Source organism: Hemicordylus capensis, chromosome 6 (assembly GCF_027244095.1).
Source record: "Hemicordylus capensis ecotype Gifberg chromosome 6, rHemCap1.1.pri, whole genome shotgun sequence".
Lineage (NCBI taxonomy): Eukaryota > Metazoa > Chordata > Lepidosauria > Squamata > Cordylidae > Hemicordylus > Hemicordylus capensis.
In genome coordinates this window covers 21,098,531-21,116,560 of record NC_069662.1, presented here as the reverse complement: position 1 = coordinate 21,116,560, position 18,030 = coordinate 21,098,531, and the positions used below count along the sequence as shown (strand labels likewise).

The 18,030-nt window shown below is 45.6% G+C and overlaps 1 protein-coding gene across 3 annotated transcripts in view; it reads right to left on the bottom strand.

Annotated features, from left to right (window-relative positions):
* Positions 1–3,800: 3,800 nt before the first annotated feature.
* Positions 3,801–18,030, bottom strand: part of LOC128331891 (T-cell-interacting, activating receptor on myeloid cells protein 1-like) — a 47,443-nt gene continuing 33,213 nt past the window's right edge. The window contains exons 2-6 of one of the 3 annotated variants that reach the window (XM_053265884.1): positions 15,835–16,045; positions 15,682–15,714; positions 14,563–14,865; positions 9,691–9,981; positions 3,801–6,384 (exon numbers count right to left, since the gene is read on the bottom strand). In XM_053265884.1, coding sequence (XP_053121859.1) covers positions 6,296–6,384; positions 9,691–9,981; positions 14,563–14,865; positions 15,682–15,714; positions 15,835–15,865 — 747 coding nt within the window. In that variant the 5' untranslated portion in view covers positions 15,866–16,045 and the 3' untranslated portion in view covers positions 3,801–6,295. The remainder of the gene's footprint in view (positions 6,385–9,690; positions 9,982–14,562; positions 14,866–15,681; positions 15,715–15,834; positions 16,046–18,030) is intronic. The other 2 variants (XM_053265885.1, XM_053265886.1) reach the window with 2 other exon arrangements.

Below are 18,030 nucleotides of genomic sequence, written 5' to 3'. Positions count from 1 at the left end.
TCTAAAGTTTAAAAGATGGTTGTTTCATAGATTGCAATAGGTTGCCAGCAGATGGCACTGAGAATATTATACAACCTATGCCTTTGTAGTGTTTCATTTTTTCATAATAATTTCCACTGAATTTGAAATATATCCACATCTAGAAGAGCCCATGATGATGATGATGATGATGATGATGATGATGACTGGTTTAGAAGACTTTTAAAAGGCTATTAGACAACTTGATCGAGGCTAAGTATTTAATTGGTTATTAGCCTTGACAGCTAAATAGAACTTCCATATTCAGAGGCAGTATATTTGACTTCCAGATGTTGCCTGACATCTTTACTCAAAGAAAAATGGCCTGAGAATAAACAGGGTGCAGATGGAGAAGACTTTTGAGGATTCCATGGACAGCCAGGAAAACAAACAAATGGATCATAGAACAAATCAATCCAGAATTTTCACTTGAGGCACAAATGACCAGGCTCAAACTATCATACTTGAGACACATTACGTGAAGACCCAGCTCCCTTGAGAAGTCCATAATGCTGGGGAAAGTTGAAGGAAAGAGAAGAAGAGGACAACCAGCAGCAAGGTAGATGGACTCGATTACGACAACAATGAATGCACCACTGAGCAGGGGTGTAACAAGGCTGGAGTGGGCCCCAAGACAAAATTTTAAAATGGGCCCCTCGCTGATACAGACACACACACTTCACAATATATAGTCATGTGACTTGCCTCTGGGGGGCCCCTCGAGGCGTGGGGGCCCCCAGGCAGCCGCCTCCCCTTGCCTAATAGTAGTTACTCCCCTGCCACTGAGAGACCTTAAAGGCCAAGTTGAAGACAGATCATCCCGTGGAGAATCTATCTATGTGGTTGCTAAGAGTCGACACCGACTTGACAGCACTTAATCAATCAATCAATCAATCAACCCTATGGGGATTGCAGGGGGGGTAGGTTCCTTAAGCTTTTAAAAAAACCACTAAAAAAGTAGGATGGGGCAGAATTAAGGGTAGAAACGCAGAGTACGTTGTTCTCCAAATCTCCAGGAATGCCCCCAAATCCTCTTATTTTTCATTTTAAAACAATTTTTTAAACAAAAAAAAAAGAGCCACAAAATGGTTCTGCACTTCAAAATGGCAGCCGGAAATGACATCAGAAGTCATTTCCAGCCACTCAGGAACCACAGCTAGGTGAAAATTGCCTATATTTCATGCCGCAGAGAAATAAACTGGGTCTCTAAGACCCATCCATGGATACATGAAACCTCAATCCACGAAACCACAGATAACGGGGGTGCCCTGTATTAGGAGCTGCTGGAGAGGTGGCAGCACTGGGGTGCCCCATCATTGCCTCCTTCAGTCTGCTGCCTGAGGGGACTCCTTCACAAAGCTTCAGCCCTATATCAGATCCAGATACGACCAAACATTTTTATCCCATCTTCCTCTAAGGGTGGTACCTACCCACTGTTCTCTTCCTCACCCCCATTTTATCCTCACAACCACCCTGTGAGTTAGGTTAGTCGGGAGACAGTGGACCTGTTCTCAAAATCATGAATAGGGTTAGGAGACATATCCTACCCAAGTGTGGGTGTTGTGTGCTTTCTGCTCATGTGTGATAGTTTCTGCTCAACAAGATAAAAGGGGGAGGAAGAGGTCATGTGTGAGACTTGTGCTAAGTAGAAGGACTCCATCTTCTTCCTACTGAGCAGCTGTACCCAGCTCTTTAATAAGGTAGGAGGAAAAGCTAAATATAGGCCTTGTTCCTCAGTCTTGCAGAAAGAGGAACCCTCCACAACATGGGAATTGTTTTCTCTTTCTTTTTGTGGAAATGAAATATGAAGTGACTAAACACATTAATCACTGCTCCCCCCCCCACACACACCCCAAAAAGAAAACATATCACTGGTGATCTCACCAACCATCACACTTCCTATGTAAATTTTTAAAATGAAAAGTTTGAGGGGTTTGCTGGGGTTTCTCTGTGCTGTGACTGTGGTTTCCCCATAAGGCTGTGAGGCAGCAGCCTCAGGCAGTGAGTGTGGGTAGCCCGCCCCACTGCTGAAGCCATCAGCTAACCTCTCTGGTGCTGCCTCTCCCACCTCAGCTCTGCTGCCGCCACCTTTTCCCTCTCATCACACCCACCTCTTCATTTCTTTCACTGCCTGCCAGTTTTCTCCCTTATGCCAGCCTCAGCTGCTAGGATATGCTGGCCCTGAGCACTGTTTACAAGTGAGGCAACATGGAACGTGCCTTGGGCAGTGGTAGTTGGCCTCTCCTCTGCTCTAAGATGAGCTTTCTCTCCTTCTTTCCTCCCGCACCAAATTTGTATGGAGACAAAGTGGACAAATGGGATTCTAGGAGGAGAGAAATTTTGGTGCTGAGAGGGAGACAGCAGAGTGGTTTTAGTTTAGTTTAGTTTTTTACATTTATATCCTGCTCTTCCTCTGAGGAGCTCAGAGCAGTGTACATGGTTATTTTTATCCTCACAACAACCCTGTGAGGTAGGTTAGGCTGAGAGATACATAACTGGCCCAGAGTCACCCAGTGACTTTTATGGTTGAATGGGGATTCGAGCTTGGGTCTTCCTGGTCCTAGTCCAACACTCTAACCACTATGCTATCCCTCTCTTGCTGGAGGAAGAGAAAGAGAAATAAAAACGTTCAGGCAGCAAGCGCTGCCTGAAATGGCAAAGGGAGAGATCGCTCAGGCTAACGTAAGCCCAGACCATGCCCCCTTTGCGTGTGATGTCATGCACACAGGGGCGTGGCCTTGAGCTCTGGAGAGCCTGAGAGAGCTCTCTCTTTGCCATTTCAGAAAGCTCGTGCCATTTCAGAAAGCTTTTATTTCTCTTTCTCTCCCTCGCTGGGAGAGAAAGGGAAATAAAGACTGTTAGGCAGCAAATGCTACCTGAAATTGCAAAGGGAGAGCTCACCTGGGGCTCTCCGGAGCCTGGGCGAGGGGAGAGTTTGCTCAGGGCTCTTCCAGAGCCTGAGCCACACCCTCCTGTGGGATTTGGCAGCCCTTTCCATTGGCGACCCGGGTTCTTTGAACCCGTTTGCAGAGTGGTGGCTCTGCCCCGATAGTCATCAAATCCCTATCTTACTCAACAAGTTGCAAAGTTCTATAGGGCAGCTAGAATACTATGCACGGATTGTGCACTGTTATTTTAACATCACAGTGGTTCATAAAGAGGTGATGTCCTGTGATGTATTTTGTATGTTATGCTATAAAGTGGTATTTAAGAAGAATATCTTACAGTGTTCACACATGTATTCTCACATCCAAATGCAAACCAAGGTGGACCCTGCTTAGCAATTCATGCTTGCTACCACAAGACCAGCTCTACTCCTCTGAGTTGGAGCTGGAGGATGCAGGCTTAGTCCTATAGTGGGAACTTGACTGGTGGTTGAAAGGAGTAGGAGAGGTCTATCTATATCACTGACTGGATAGGAAAGCATCTGCCTGGTCCTGAGGGAAGTCTTCAGGTCCATCCTAGGGCCATGGTGCAACAAAGCCCCAGGGCCAGATGTCTTAGGCATCTCAGGGACTTTGTTGCCTCTTGTTATGTTAAACACATTGAGGTCATTTATACAATCAAAAACTGTGTTCTACCCAGGTTTGGGAGCTGTGTGTGCTCCCAAATTTTGGTTGTGTGGAAGCAAGGTAGGAGGAAAACCTGGGTAGAAGTGATTGTGTGGAAGCAGGGTAGGAGAAACACACAGAGACAGCTTCCAAAACCGGGTAGAACTGTTAACAGAACTGTTCTGGAGCGGTGGCGGAACATCTGGAAATGAGGAAGAAGGCAGGAATATGTATGGTACAATCAGATTTATTTAAGGAATTTAGGGGTACAGGAAGAGAAAAAATGATTAATCAGGCAAGAAGGCAACAAAACTAATAAAATTAATAGTCCTCATTTGGAATCTCACAAAGAGGCATTTTTAGCTTAAGGTTTGAATTATTGCAGAATCAGCTCGAGGCTGGCTAGAGAAAGGGTCTGGAGAGTAGCTTTAGAAGCAAAGGAGAGAGAGAAGTGGGCAGGGAGAGTTAGGAAGATAGGCAATTAGTAATACCTAATCCAATATCCAGTAGTGTGTCGGTCACACTTGCAGGGTGGGGTGTGTTGAGGTCTCACTCCACATGGGCCAAGCAGAAAAGCAGGAAGGAAGAGGGGCAAGTGGCACCAGCTAGCCATTTGCAAGCATGGGAACCAGAGAGGCGCTTGGTTCCACAAGGGGATCAGAAGAAAAGTGTGAGTACTCAAAATATCCTGGATGTTCTGAGATGTTGAAGAGCTCCTGATGTTCAAGAGGCTCCCACTGCTCTCTCTGTATAGAGTGATCTGAGTTCTTTCCTGAGTTCTCTCTACATGTGTTTGAGTCCTGTGTATTTGTACCCAAAAATGTGCCCTGGGCAGAAAAGGTGTGCATTCCAGCTGCAGGAGGCAAAACCTGTGTGTAACAAATAGGTTCATGCTTGCATGAACTAATCAAATAGGTGTGCTCTTTAGGAAACAAAAGGTGAAATGGCTGGTCTGCAGATGTGTGGGAATATTGAATGGGTGCCTCCAGTGTTCTCTCTAATTTTTTTCATCTGTGTGCGGAATGAGTTTTGTTCTAGGCAGCAGTATCAAGGCAGTGTGTGCACACGTGCATTCAAAGAGGGGACCTTCCAGATTCAACACGAGCAGGATCAAAAATTAACTGAGTGGACATTAAAAAACGTGTGAGCGTGTGCACATGCACACATCTTAGAGGGAACACTGAGTGCCTCTCTTCCCAAGAGAGATAGGGTTTTTTTTCTTGTTAAGGACCCTACCATGGGTCCTTGCCAGGTCATTAACAGAGTGATAGGAGGATGGGAATGTTCCGTGCTTATCTGAGTTGCTATATGAGCGATTAGTGGAGTTAACCCTGTTGCCAAAGAAGGCAGTTAATTATCTCTCATGTGAGGGTCTTTTTGACCTAGGTCTGCTTGCTAGCTTCCCCACTTTCTACAAAAGAGAGGCCATGCGGGGGACTCCCTACAGTTGCTTATTCTCCTGACCTTGGACAATGCAGCCCCATGTTTGCTTGTGCCAAGCAACCAAATAGCATATCTGAGCATGTGCAGAGTTCACAGTCCTGTGAGCTCAAGTATCCAGGGTGGAGGTTGCAAGCCTGCAACTCCAAAACACATAGAGGGGTGCTGCTGGCAGCCCCAAGCCTAGCTGTTTCGGTAACAGAATGCAGTTTTTGATTGTGTGAATGAACTCATTATGTCCTTCTCTTCAAGTGAATATGGCTTCCCCATCCTCCTGTGACATGGAGCTGCCCCAACAGGGAGACAAGTGTGACACTGTGATAAACCATCTTTATTTTTTGCCAAAATCTGACATTACCAGACCAGAGTACTCTCCGTTTCCCACTTGGATTGCAGAAGCTGCTTTCTCCCTAAAGAAACACTTCATTAGGTTAGCTACTCCTGCCCAATAAAGGGGGAAAAAACAGAAAAGCAACTGAATTGGGATTCCACTGTTGCTGTCACCGCCTGTCTGTGATGGTTTAGTTGTTAAATTTGATTTTGATAACCAGTTTTGATAACATGGGGTCACAGACAGAACCAGCACCTCTCAGTGATAGGTAGACAAAAATCCACACAATTTTGTAGCATAGCTCCTCCTGTATCTTAGCCACCTAATGGCACAGCGGGGAAGTAACTTGCCTAAAGAGCAAGAGGTTGCTGGTTCAAATCCCCGCTGGTATGTTTCCTAGACTATGCGAAACACCTATATTGAGCAGCAGCGATCTAGGAAGATGCTGAAAGGCATCATCTCATACTGTGCAGGAGATGGCAATGGTAAACCCCTCCTGTATTCTACCAAAGAAAACCACAGGGCTCTGTGGTTGCCAGAAGTCGACACTGACTCTGATGGCACAACTTTACCTCCTGTATCTTACACAGTCTGGATCGGATTTAGGGTTAGACAGTATAAAAACTAGAAATATATGATAGACAGCATGGAGTGAAAGCAGGAGGCAACTGGGCCAATGAGAGAAAGGCAAAACCTTTTGATTATTTGAAGATCCCTCCAAGTGAGAGTTTCGTAGTGAGTCTTAACACAAGGTCATTTCTGTCCACGCAAAGATTCCTGGATGCTGCCACATCGTTAAACTGTGCTCTGAGATTAACAACTTCAGCACAACAAAAACTTGACATAGCACATAAATGAAGCTGCTTCCGGTGACTTCTTGTGCACTTTCAGAGGAGACTCCTGGCTGATGGAAGAGGTCAACTCTGGACATTTAAAGCTTCTCCTTCCTCTAGCTCTACATGGCTTCAGCCACAATCAGCACCAACGCAAGCAAGACCAAGCCAGATACTCCCAGACAGATGTTGGTCTTCGCAGATGAGGTAGCTGTAAAAGGCAAGGAAGAAAGAATCACTAGTCTTCAGCAAAAGCAGTGTGCAAGCATAGAGATTGGCAAAAAAATCAGAACCCCTAGAATTTTAGGCTTCTCTTTTTGAAGTACGTTTCTATTCCTCTAGGCTGACATTCATCTATTAATGAGCAGCCCCACTGAGATTAATGTTACAAGTTAATCATGAAAAACCTGTCCCATTAATTTTAATGGGACTACTCATGAGCAATTTTGTCTGGATTCCAGCCATATAATTTGAGTTATAACGGGCAAATCTTTGTGCCAAAATAATGATGATGGTGATGCTGATGCTGATGATGCAATATCTAGATAGTCCCAGCTATTTGGGTGGTGTTCCGTGGGTGGGGAATCCTGTGATTTCCCCATTGTCATGGACAGATCACCATCTGGTTAAGGTTGGACTCACAATCACTTCCCACCTCCGCAGGGGCGAAGGACCTATTAGGATGGTCTGCCCGAGAAGGTTATTGGATCCAATAGGATTTCAAGAAGACTTGGAGGGATTTAGTGTTGGCTCGGCCAGTGATCTTGTTGATGCCCTGGTGGAGAACTGGAACAGCAAACTGACCGGGGCAGTAGACCCACTTCAAAACTGGCCCTTGGGTATACGCAAGAAATATGGGGGCTGAAGCAGCGAGGTAGATGACTGGAGCGCAAGTGTAGAAAGACTCGGCTCGTTTCCACAGATTGCAACATAGAGCGCATTTGAAGACCTATGCTCAGGCACTACATGCAGCAAAGAAGCGATTCTTTTCTGCCCGTATTGCATCCACAAGTTCACATCCGGAGAAGTTGTTCAGGGTTGTGAGAGGGCTAGTATGTGCCCCTCCTCCCTTGAATCAGAATCTGGAACCATCGATTACCAAGTCTAACGTGTTTAACGAATTCTTTGTGGGGGAAATCTCTTGTATTCGGGCCGACTTAGACTCTGTCTCCACAATTACTTCAGTGTCTGATCCAGCGACTCCTCTTGTGTGATTAGGTTAGATCGGTTCCAGTTTGTGACTTCTGAGGATGTGGACAAGCTGATTGGAACGGCATGGCCTACCACCTGTTCTCTTGACCCTTGCCCGACATGGCTTGTACTATCCCCCAGGGAGGTGGTTGTAGAGGGTCTGGTAGAAATTATAAATGCTTCTCTGAGGGAAGGCAGGATGCCTCCTTGTCTTAAGGAGGCAATTATTAGGCCACTTCTGAAGAAGCCTGCCTTGGATCCCTCAGAGTTGAGCAACTAAAGGCCTGTCTCCAACGTTCCATGGCCAGGCAAGGTAACTGAGAGAGTGGTGGCTTCCCAGCTCCAGACAGTCTTGGAGGAAACTGATTATCTTGACTCATTTCAAACTGGCTTTTGGGCGGGCTATGGGATGGAGACTGCCCTGGTCGGCCTGATGGATGATCTCCAATTGGGAATTGACAGAGGAAGTGTGACTCTGTTGGTCCTTTTGGACCTCTCGGCAGCTTTCAGTACTATTGACCATAGTATCCTTCTGGAGTGTCTGAGGGGGTTGGGAGTGGGAGGCACAGCTTTGCAGTGGTTCTGCTCCTACCTCTCGGGCAGGTTCCAGGTGGTGTCCCTTGGAGACTGCTCTTCTTCAAAATCTGAACTTTCGTATGGTGTGCCTCAGGGCTCCATATTGTCTCCGATGTTGTTTAACATCTACATGAAACTGCTGGGAGAGATCATCAGGAGATTGGGTGCAGGGTGCTATCAGTATGCTGATGACATCCAAATCTATTTCTCCATATCACCATCATCAGGAGAGGGCATAACCTCCCTAAATGTCTGCCTGGAGTCAGTGATGGGTTGGATGAGGGTTAACAAATGGAGACTAAATCCAGATAAGACAGAGGTACCCATTGTGCGAGGTCGAAACTCAAGAGACAAATTTCATCTGCCTGTTCTGGATGGGTTCACACTTCCCAAGAAAGAACAGGTAAGTAGTCTAGGGGTCCTTCTGGATCCAAGCCTCTCCCTGGTGTCCCAGGTTGAGGCAGTAGCCAGAAGTGCCTTCTATCAGCTTTGGCTGATACACCAGCTGCGTCCATTTCTTGAGATGAATGATCGCAAAACAGTGGTATATCTGCTGGTAACCTCCAGACTGGATTACTGTAATGCGCTCTATGTGGGGCTGCCCTTGTATGTAGTCCGGAAACTACAGTTGGTCCAGAATATGGCAGCCAGGTTGGTCTCTGGGTCATCTTGGAGAGACCATATAACTCCTGTACTGAAGGAGCTACACTGGCTGCCGATATGTCTCCAGGCAAAATAAAAGGGGTTGGTTATAACCTATAAAGCCCTAAACCGCTTGGGTCCTGGGTATGTAAGAGAACGTCTTCTTCGTCATGAACTCCACCACCCACTGAGATCATCTGGAGAGGTCCGTCTAAGGTTGCCACCAGCTCGTCTGGTGGCCACTCAGGGATGTGCCTTCACTGCTGCCCCGAGGCTTTGGAATGCGCTCCCTAGTGAAATCAGAGCCTCCCCATCTCGGACAGCTTTTAAAAAGTCTTTAAAGACGCATCTGTTCACCCAGGCTTTTAACTAATATTGTTTTAATGGTTTTAATGCTGTCTTAAAATATTGTTTTAAAATTTTTAAATTGTTGCAATGTTTTAAACTTTTTGTTTTTGTTTTAACTAATGTTTTACTTTCTGTTTCTGTTTTGTTGTAAACCACCCAGAGATTTAAGTTTTGGGCAGTATAAAAATGTGTTAAATAAATAAATTAAAATATCTCCACTTCTACATGAATTTCTGCTGGATGTTGGACAATAGTGGACAATCGCAAAAACTGAAGCGTTTTTGAAAGTTGCCTCTTCTATATAGCTCCATCTAGTCCAGATTGTGAAGGAGAGAGCCAGCATCAGCATGTGGCAGCCCTTGGCAGCCCATGGCTTTACAAAGGAATATAGAAAAAAGACCAGTGCCATCTACTGGCAAGCCGTGAAAATGCAAAAGCAACCTTCAAGCAAGAGAGACAGACACACAGAGGGAAAGGCAGAGAGGAGCAGATGGTATGTTTGGTGAGAGAATGGAGGCTGGCAAGGGGGGCGGGGGCAATGCCCCCTCTGCCCCAAATAAGGAGCCTCCTCTGAGGGCAGGGCACTGGGGGGAATTCTTAGCTACTTCAGATGCAGTTCCCTTCACTACTGGGCATCCTGTTTTCCATGAGCTCTTGGTTTGCTCTTGGTTTCTGATACCTGCTTCTGCCATTCTTCAGAAGTTGCTGCACCAGAGATGGGATTGGGAAATGGGAGGATATGCCAGATTTTGCACCTTACCTCTCAAAAGCAGCTCCACAGGGTCACTTGGCTTTGACCAGACAAACGGACTTCCTCTAAGACGGTACTGACAACTGTAGCTCCCTGCATCTTCCAGCCTCTCCATGGTGAAAGAGAAATTGGCTGTGTCTCTAGCTGGCCCGACCATCTGTGATGCTATCAGGTTATTTGATTTATGCAGGAAGAAGTTCATAGCATTCTCTGGCCCCTGGCACTCAATGGTCACATTCACACCAGGAGGACTCTGTCCCCTAGGTCTCACCTTGATGAAAGGTTTGGGGAGGCTGGGATCTAGGGGTAGAAAAAATGCAGTAAAGCCCAAAAGGCCATACAACTTGTTTTTCAACACAATATTCAGTTGAGTCTACTTACAAAGAACATACCTTAGTCTGGAATGCATCACTTGTGGATGTTACAGTACTACTCATATTCAAATGTGACATTAACTGAGGGAGCATCGTTTTCAGATAACTGCAGTTTTTTGTCATTGCACATTTTTCATCTTATTTACTAATGCAGAGATTGCAAAAACCCACTTCGGTGTAATCTATTCTCACAGCCAAATGGGGGTAGGCTGGAGGGAAGGCAGGATCCTACCTTCCTGCTTCCAGACAATCAAAGCTTCCATTTGGTTCTGTAGCTTGCACGCCCACACAAATGCTGCAGCGGCATTCTCCAGAGCTGAAATTGGGAGCTGAAATTGGGAGCTGGGGCCTCGAGTTATACCACCATGGATTGCACAAGCAGCAGAGAGGCGGCTCTTAGTACAGGAACAGCTTTCCTCTCCTTGGCCCTGCTTTCCCCCCAGCTCTATGGTTAACATGGCCGCCAGCAGCCCAGGAACAGTTTAAATTGCGCTGGCTGCACAGATGACCCAAATAGTAAGGTAGAACAGCTCCTACCTCATTTTTAACCTAGGGAACGGATATGGGCTACCTAGGTTCGGAGCTGCTGAGTCAGGAGGCTTCCCGGTTCCCCAGATGACCACAGATTCCTGGGTTAATCCCATCCCACCCAGAAATCTGTAGCTGTAAGAACAGTCTCATACTCTGTCACTGTAATCTGAACATAGTTGATCAAGGTCCTAGTTGAAGCAATGTTCCCATCAGTACTAGATCCCCTCATTGTTTGAAACTGACAATGGTATGTTCAACCTCATAACCATTTTGCCTTCACAACTTGCCAAGGATTAAACCTGTTGATACCAAAGGCTGTTAGTAGCCTTTATTACATAGGAAGTTGCCATATACAGAGTCAGACTATTGGTCTATCTAGCTCAGTATTGTCTTCACAGACTGGCAGCGGCTTCTCCAAGGTTGCAGGCAGGAATCTCCCTCAGCCCTATCTTAAAGAAGCCAGAGAGGGAATTTGAAACCTTTCTGCTCTTCCCAGAGCGGTTCCATCCCCTGTGGGGAATATCTTAACAGTGCTCACACTTCTAGTCTCCTGTTCATATGCAACCAAGGCGGACCCTGCTTAGCTAAGGGGACAAGTCAAGCTTGCTTCCACAAGACCAGCTCTCCTCTCTATTCTTAGGAACACACTGTGTGTGATGCTTAGTCACATATAAGGCTCATTCACTCGACTACCAGCAGGGTAGGAGGTGTTGCTAGGTGCACTCCTGACGGGCAGTCACATGCTTGCAAACCTTAAAGTTGGAAGTGGGAGGAGTGATCATGTGGGTAGGATGAGCATGCCCTACCCAGATTCCACCCCCAGCTTTTTACTGAGGTTGGAGACAAAGCCATCCTACCCAGCTGCCACTTCGCAAACAATCTAATTCTAATTAAGTAATTAGTTAAATTATAAATTTATTAATGTAATCATTACACGTTTAATGCTTTATTTATTACATTTTATGTATTGATTTGTTTCTAATTTAAATCTAGTTAAAATCACGTGCAGGAAAAGGCCCATAACTGACTGCAGACGGAGCGTGCAGTCATTTGGGAGGAAGGAGCTCTCCCTTGCTGCTCTCACCACCCATACAGCGGCATTGCTAAAAGGGGGAACTTTCCCTTCGGCCCACTACCACCCTCACCACTGCAGCTGCTGCAGCCCCATCACCTGTGCAGCATTTTAAAGGTAAAGGGGGGGCTTTCCCCTTGCCCCCTCCCCACAGCTGCCGCTGTGCGGCCTTTGCTGACCTTATCCTGCTGTGCACAGCGGTGGTTTTTAAGGAGAAGGGGGGGCTTTTCCCTCACCCCCAGAGAAGGGCAGCAAAATTTGAGGAGTGCCACTCCTCAGATTTTGCCGCTGTAGGCAAGTGCCTCCTCTGCCTCTGCTTAAACCCACCATTGACTCTCCCCCAGCTGCCCTAGCATGATGTAGGGGTGTGCATGGAACTGTCTGGCCCAGTTCGGTTTGAGGCCAGATCGGCCTCGAACTGAACCAGGCCAGTTTGGTCCAGCCCCACATCAGAAACCACTACCCCCAGTCCAGTCCCAGACCGGTCCGCGAATTTTCTTTATTTTTTTTAAATTAAAGTCTATTTTAAATACCTTTAGCCCCTTCAGGGGGCTTGCTGAGGCCGTGGGTGGGGCGTGTTCCATGAAGGTTCCCTCTCCCCCCGCCGGCCTTCCTTATCACCACCTCCCCCCACCTTCCTTATCACTCGTGAACTTCAAAAAAATTTAAAGAATCACCCCTTTGCCCAATTTCTTAGAAATATGGGTGGTAGCTTCCTTGCACCAATTGGGCACTACCACCCACCACAACCCACTGTGGGCCACCCTGGTGCCCCCCACATTGAGTTATAAGGCTGCTGAAATCCCCATTATTCCCTGCAGGGAAAAGCTTAAAGATGTGCAAACTTCAAAAATTCTTTAAAAATCACCCCTTTGCCCAATTTCTTTGAAATGTGGGTGGTAGCTTCCACCCATTGGGCACTACCACCCACCCCACTGTTTTGCCCCTGGAACCCCTTTTTTGCCCCAAATCAATTCAGATCAGATTCAGATTTGGAAAATTTGGGTACAAATTGAATCTGGGGTGATGGGGGGGGGAGATTTGGGCCCAAAACAAATCGGGGGTGCAAATCAAATCAAAAAAATTGATTCATGCACATCCCTATAAACTATTGAAAAGCATTGCAAGGAAGAAGAGACTGACAATTTTACTTGGTTTAAAAGAGGCCAGAAGTTTTATTAAACTCAGCTTCACTGAGAGCAGGCATGGATCTGGCTCAAGCAGCCCAAGCTGATGTCAGAACAGAAATTATTCAACAGCTCCATCTGGTGGGGAAAACTTGTGAAACTGCTGGCACTGCTTTCATAACCCTCAACATCTACCTGGGCGCTTTCCAGATTACCCGCTACAACCGCAGGAAAATGCTTCAGTTTGGCAGGATCGTATTCACAACAATCCCCAGAATCAAAAATCCCCACAATGGCAAAATACAGCAACCTTTTTGTGATACACATACAACTATATAGAACTATATTGCAGCAATAAAATCTGAAACAAGGCATTGGAAATGTGAACAGCACCCTGCTGACAGAGTAGGGACTGCAGTGTCACAACACAGGAAGCACAGATATACCATGACTCCATTGTAGGGTATAATCTGGAAAGCACCCAGGAGGGTTTTCATGCAGCAGGTTTAACCGTGAGTTTACTGTGAGGCTTTACACCGAGTTTGAAATCGACACAAAAAAGAAGAGTTTTTTAACGTGGATATAAATCAGGCAAACTCAGACAAACTCTATTGCACAGTGAAAAACCTGAGTTGTGTGTGAAGTGCTCCCCGATAGCTTGCAGGAACTTTGGGGTAAATCTGGCTGATATGTGAACACACATCCTACATTCTGGATTAACAGCCCTGAACTAACAGCCCTGTGTGAAAAACCTCCTGGAGGCATAGCTGGCCACTCAGTCCATGGATGTGGGCTGCCCCACCAGCCCCCTGGTGCCATAAGGAAGCCCCCAATTATGAGGACTTTTTTTTAAAGAGTCAATATAAAAGAAGGAAGATAACAAACTGCCAAACTTGGCAAGCTTTAAAATGAATAATAATAAAGGATTTAGGTTTGCTATATTAATGTTGGTTTTACAGTATGGAATTATAAAATTAAACAAGTGGTTTACAGTTAGGGTAACTGACATTTTATTTCCTTTTTTACTGTATTGTAATTTTTGGCTTGTAAAAAATTACTGCATTGTTGTTTTTTAACAAAAAGTATTCTGTGGTGGCAGTCACACCTTGAGCTTGCGGGCTCTTTGGTCTTGTGCTGTAGGGTTTGGGAAGGATGGGATATAGGGGCAGGAAAAAAGCAGTGAAGTCTATTGGGGTATACAGCTTGTTGTTGTACCCATGTGTCTTGCTGAATCTATTCACAAATAATATTTATTCATATGGAATGCTTCGCTTGTGGAGGTTTGCCATGATATTCAATTGTGACATAAACTGAAAAATTACCTCTGTTAAATGAAATACATATTTTAGCCAATGTAGCTTTTGCATTTAGAGAGGAGAGCTGGCCTTATGGTAGCAAGCATGAATTGCTCCCTTTGCTAAGCAGGGTCCACCCTGGTTTGCATTTGAATAAGAGACAACATGTGTGAGTTACTATAAGATACTCCCCTCAGGGGATGGGGCTGCTCTGGAAAGAGCACCTGCCTGCTTGCATGTGGAAGGTTCCAAGTTCCCTCCCTGGCAGCATCTCCAAGATAGGGCTGAGAGAGATTCCTGCCTGCCACCTTGGAGACGCCTCTGCCAGTCTGGGTAGACAATAGTGAGCTAGATGGACCAATGGTCTGACTCAGTATAAGGGAGCTTCTTATGTTCCTATTTACTTTACAGGTGCAGAAAATATAAAACCCACTTTGGAGTCATTTATGAAAACAGCATCAAAGAGTGTGCCAGGCCCTCACCTGTTACGTTGATATACAGTCTGTCACTTGAATCTGACCACTGTTGTTCACAGAAGGCTTTAGCACAATATCTACACCAGTAGATACCCGCATCTGATTGTTTGGCATGGGAAATGGGAAATATAGCCTCTTCCTCCTCTGCCACTTTAGTGCTCAAAGTATCAACATATGAAGACGCTGCTTTCTGCAGGTAGAATTCCATTTGTTGGTAGCCTTTGCTCTTACAGTGGATGGTGACATTTCCCCCCAGGGTGACTGCCCCACTGGGGTTCACTGAGATAGAGGGCTTGGGATATGATTCTGCTGAACAGGAAAGAGAGCATGAGTGAGATCTGGAAAGCAGAATATCAGCAACAGTCCAACTCTAAGTGGGAGACTTTTGCATGGTCTGGGAGTATGAATTAGAAGAGTGAATTTGAATCAGAAAATAAATACAAGGGCCATGTGTGGGCCAAAATATCAGCTCAATCCAGATTCAAATCCTGACCATGCTTGCATCATACTAACATTTCTTCGAATAAATTGGCCGCCTTCCAGCACCCACTGCATTTCAAAACACTACTTTTCCTGTTCTGGTGCCAGCCTATATATAATGCACCAGGAACGGAAGCAGACAGCTCTTCAATAAAGTAAGCCCCACCCCTAACCTCCGATCCTATTTGACCCCATACCAATACAATTCCGTATGGTATCGAATCAGCTCCCAGTATCGAAGGGATTTTTCAGCAAAATCTTTTCTGGAGAAAAATTCTCCAGTACAGCTTGCATAGCCTCAGACCTAATTAACTCTCTGATACAATGCCCAGCCCTAATAAATGTCCGCAGAATAATAATTTATTTAAACCTGTGCTTAGGGCATTAGCCCACAAGAACAGATATTCTTCACCTGACTCCTAATTTCTTTACCTTTTTGGCCTGCAAATGTTTTTTAAATCAAGGCTCCTGCTATGATAATAGTGGCCTAGAACAAGGACATTTTAGCAGTTCCTACTTCTTGGTGGAAAGAGAAGAGCAAATCTGGTTGGGTGAGGCCATGGCACATAGCTCCCATTCTGCCCCCACCCCACCCATCATCTCCAATATTAGTGTTCTGTTATCTACTGATAGTATAATACTCACCACACATCCACCACTGCCCAGTCAGCCACCATCCTGAAAAGGAGATATTCACTTAGCAGCAATACATCTGAGCAACAAGAATAGTGCTTTGCCCCCCTCTGCCTTTGCACACTCTCTGCTCCCTCCCACTACCCTTTCATCTGCAATACCAACCAAGAAAGGGGATCTTGAAAGAGAATCTCATGATGAAGGTTCTGTAGGCAGCAGCTCCCTGCTTGATCCCAATTCTGCTGTCTCCAGACTGAAGATCTTAACTGGAGGCTGCAACTTCTGAAATACATCAGAGTTCTGCAACTTTGCTCTTGCCCGGTGTGGATATTTTCTCTGCAGTATGACAACACAGTGGCCAACAGCCTTGTGACACCTGAAAAAACATACTCTTCTTTTAGAATGTGCATGCTGCAAGAGCATGCAAAAAAAAAAACAACCCCTAGAGGAAGTAAGCAGCTCTCAGTTGAAGGAGGCTGAAGAACGGGGCAAGTATGAAGTGATGAGAGAGGATGTTCTAAACTGTCTTGGGGGAAAGTAAAAATTATCAAATCTCTGGGGCCCAATAGCATCCACCCAAGACTTCTGAAGCAACTCAAATGTGAAATCGCTGATCTCCTAGCAAAAATACATAACTTGTCCCTACAATCAGGCTCTGTACCAGAGGACTGGAGAGTAGCTAATGTAATTCCCATTTTCAAAAAGGGATCCGGGGGGATCCGGGAAACTACAGGCTGGTTAGCTTAACTTCTGTACAGGGCAAATTGATGGAAAGCATATTTAAGGACAAAATTGTTAAACATATAGAAGAACAGGCCTTGCTGAGGGAGAATCAGCATGGCTTCTGCAAGGGCAAGTCTTGCCTCACTAACCTTTTGGAGTTCTTTGAGAGTGTCAACAGGCATGTGGATAAAGGTGATCCAGTTGACAAAGTATACTTAGACTTCCAAAAAGCTTTTGACAAAGTTCCCCACCAAAGTCTCTTGAGTAAACTTGGCAGTCATGGGATAAGGGGACAGATTCGTGTGTGGATTGATAACTCACTGTAGGACAGGAAACAGAGGATAGGAATAAATGGACAGTTTTCACAGTGGAGGGGAAGAGTGAATCCATTTCACAGTGGAGTAAGAAGTGGGGTCTGCCAGGGATCTGTCCTGGGACCAGTACTCTTTAATTTGTTCATAAATGACCTAGAAGTTGGGGTAAGCAGTGAAGTTGCCAGATTTGTAGATGACACTAAACTATTCAGGGTAGTGAAATCCAAAACAGATTGTGAGGAGCTCCAAAAGGATCTCTCCAAACTGGAGGAGTGGGCACCAAAATGACAAATGCAGTTCAGTGTTGGCAAGTGTAAAGTGATGCACATTGGGGCAAAAAACTCCAACTTCGCATATACACTGATGGGGTCTGAGATGTCAGTGACTGACCAGGAGAGAGATCTTGGGGTCCCAGTGGACAGCTCATTGAAAGTGTTGACACAAGTAGCTGTGGAAAAGACAGATTCCATGCTAGGGAACATTAGGAAGGGAGTTGAAAATAAAAATGTTAATATTATCATGCCCTTAAACAAATCTATGGTGCGGCCACATTTGGAGTACTGCGTGCAGTTCTGGTCACCCTATCTTAAGAAGGACATTGTAGACCTGGAAAGGGTGCAGAAGAGGGCAACCAAGATGATCAGGGGCCTGGAGCACCTTTCTTATGAGACAAGGCTACAGCATCTGGGGCTTTTTATTTTGGAAAAGAGGTGACTATGGGAAGTAATGAGAAAAGTGTATAATATTATACATGGAGTAGAGAGAGTGGACAGAGAGAAATTTCGAAACTATATGTACAAAGGTAGCCATACTTGAACTAGGGGTCATCCTAGAAAACCGAAGGCTGGAAATTTTAGGGCCGACAAAAGGAAGTCCTTTTTTTACACAGCACATAATTAATATATGGAATTTATCTGCCATGGGATGTGATGATGACCAATAGCTTGAATGGCTTTAAAAGTGGCTTAGAAAAATTCATGGAGGACAGGTCTATCAATGGCTACTAGTCTGGTGGCTATAGGCCACCAGATGCAAGATGCCTCTAAATACCAATTGCAGGGGAGCAAGAGAGAGGCAATTCCCTCACCTCTTGCCTGTGGGCTTCTTGGAGACATCTGGTGAGCCACTGTGTGAAACAGGGTGCTGGACTGGATGGGCCTTGGGCCTGATCCAGCAGGGATGTTCTTATGTTATGTTCTTAACATCCACATTTGTGATCCCATGAAGGCTTAGCATGAGCTAGAGTCTGTGTTTTCTGATTCTCTGCTGAGGAGAGGACTCTGCAGAGCCAATAAGATATGGGATTAATGGAAAAGATCTGAAA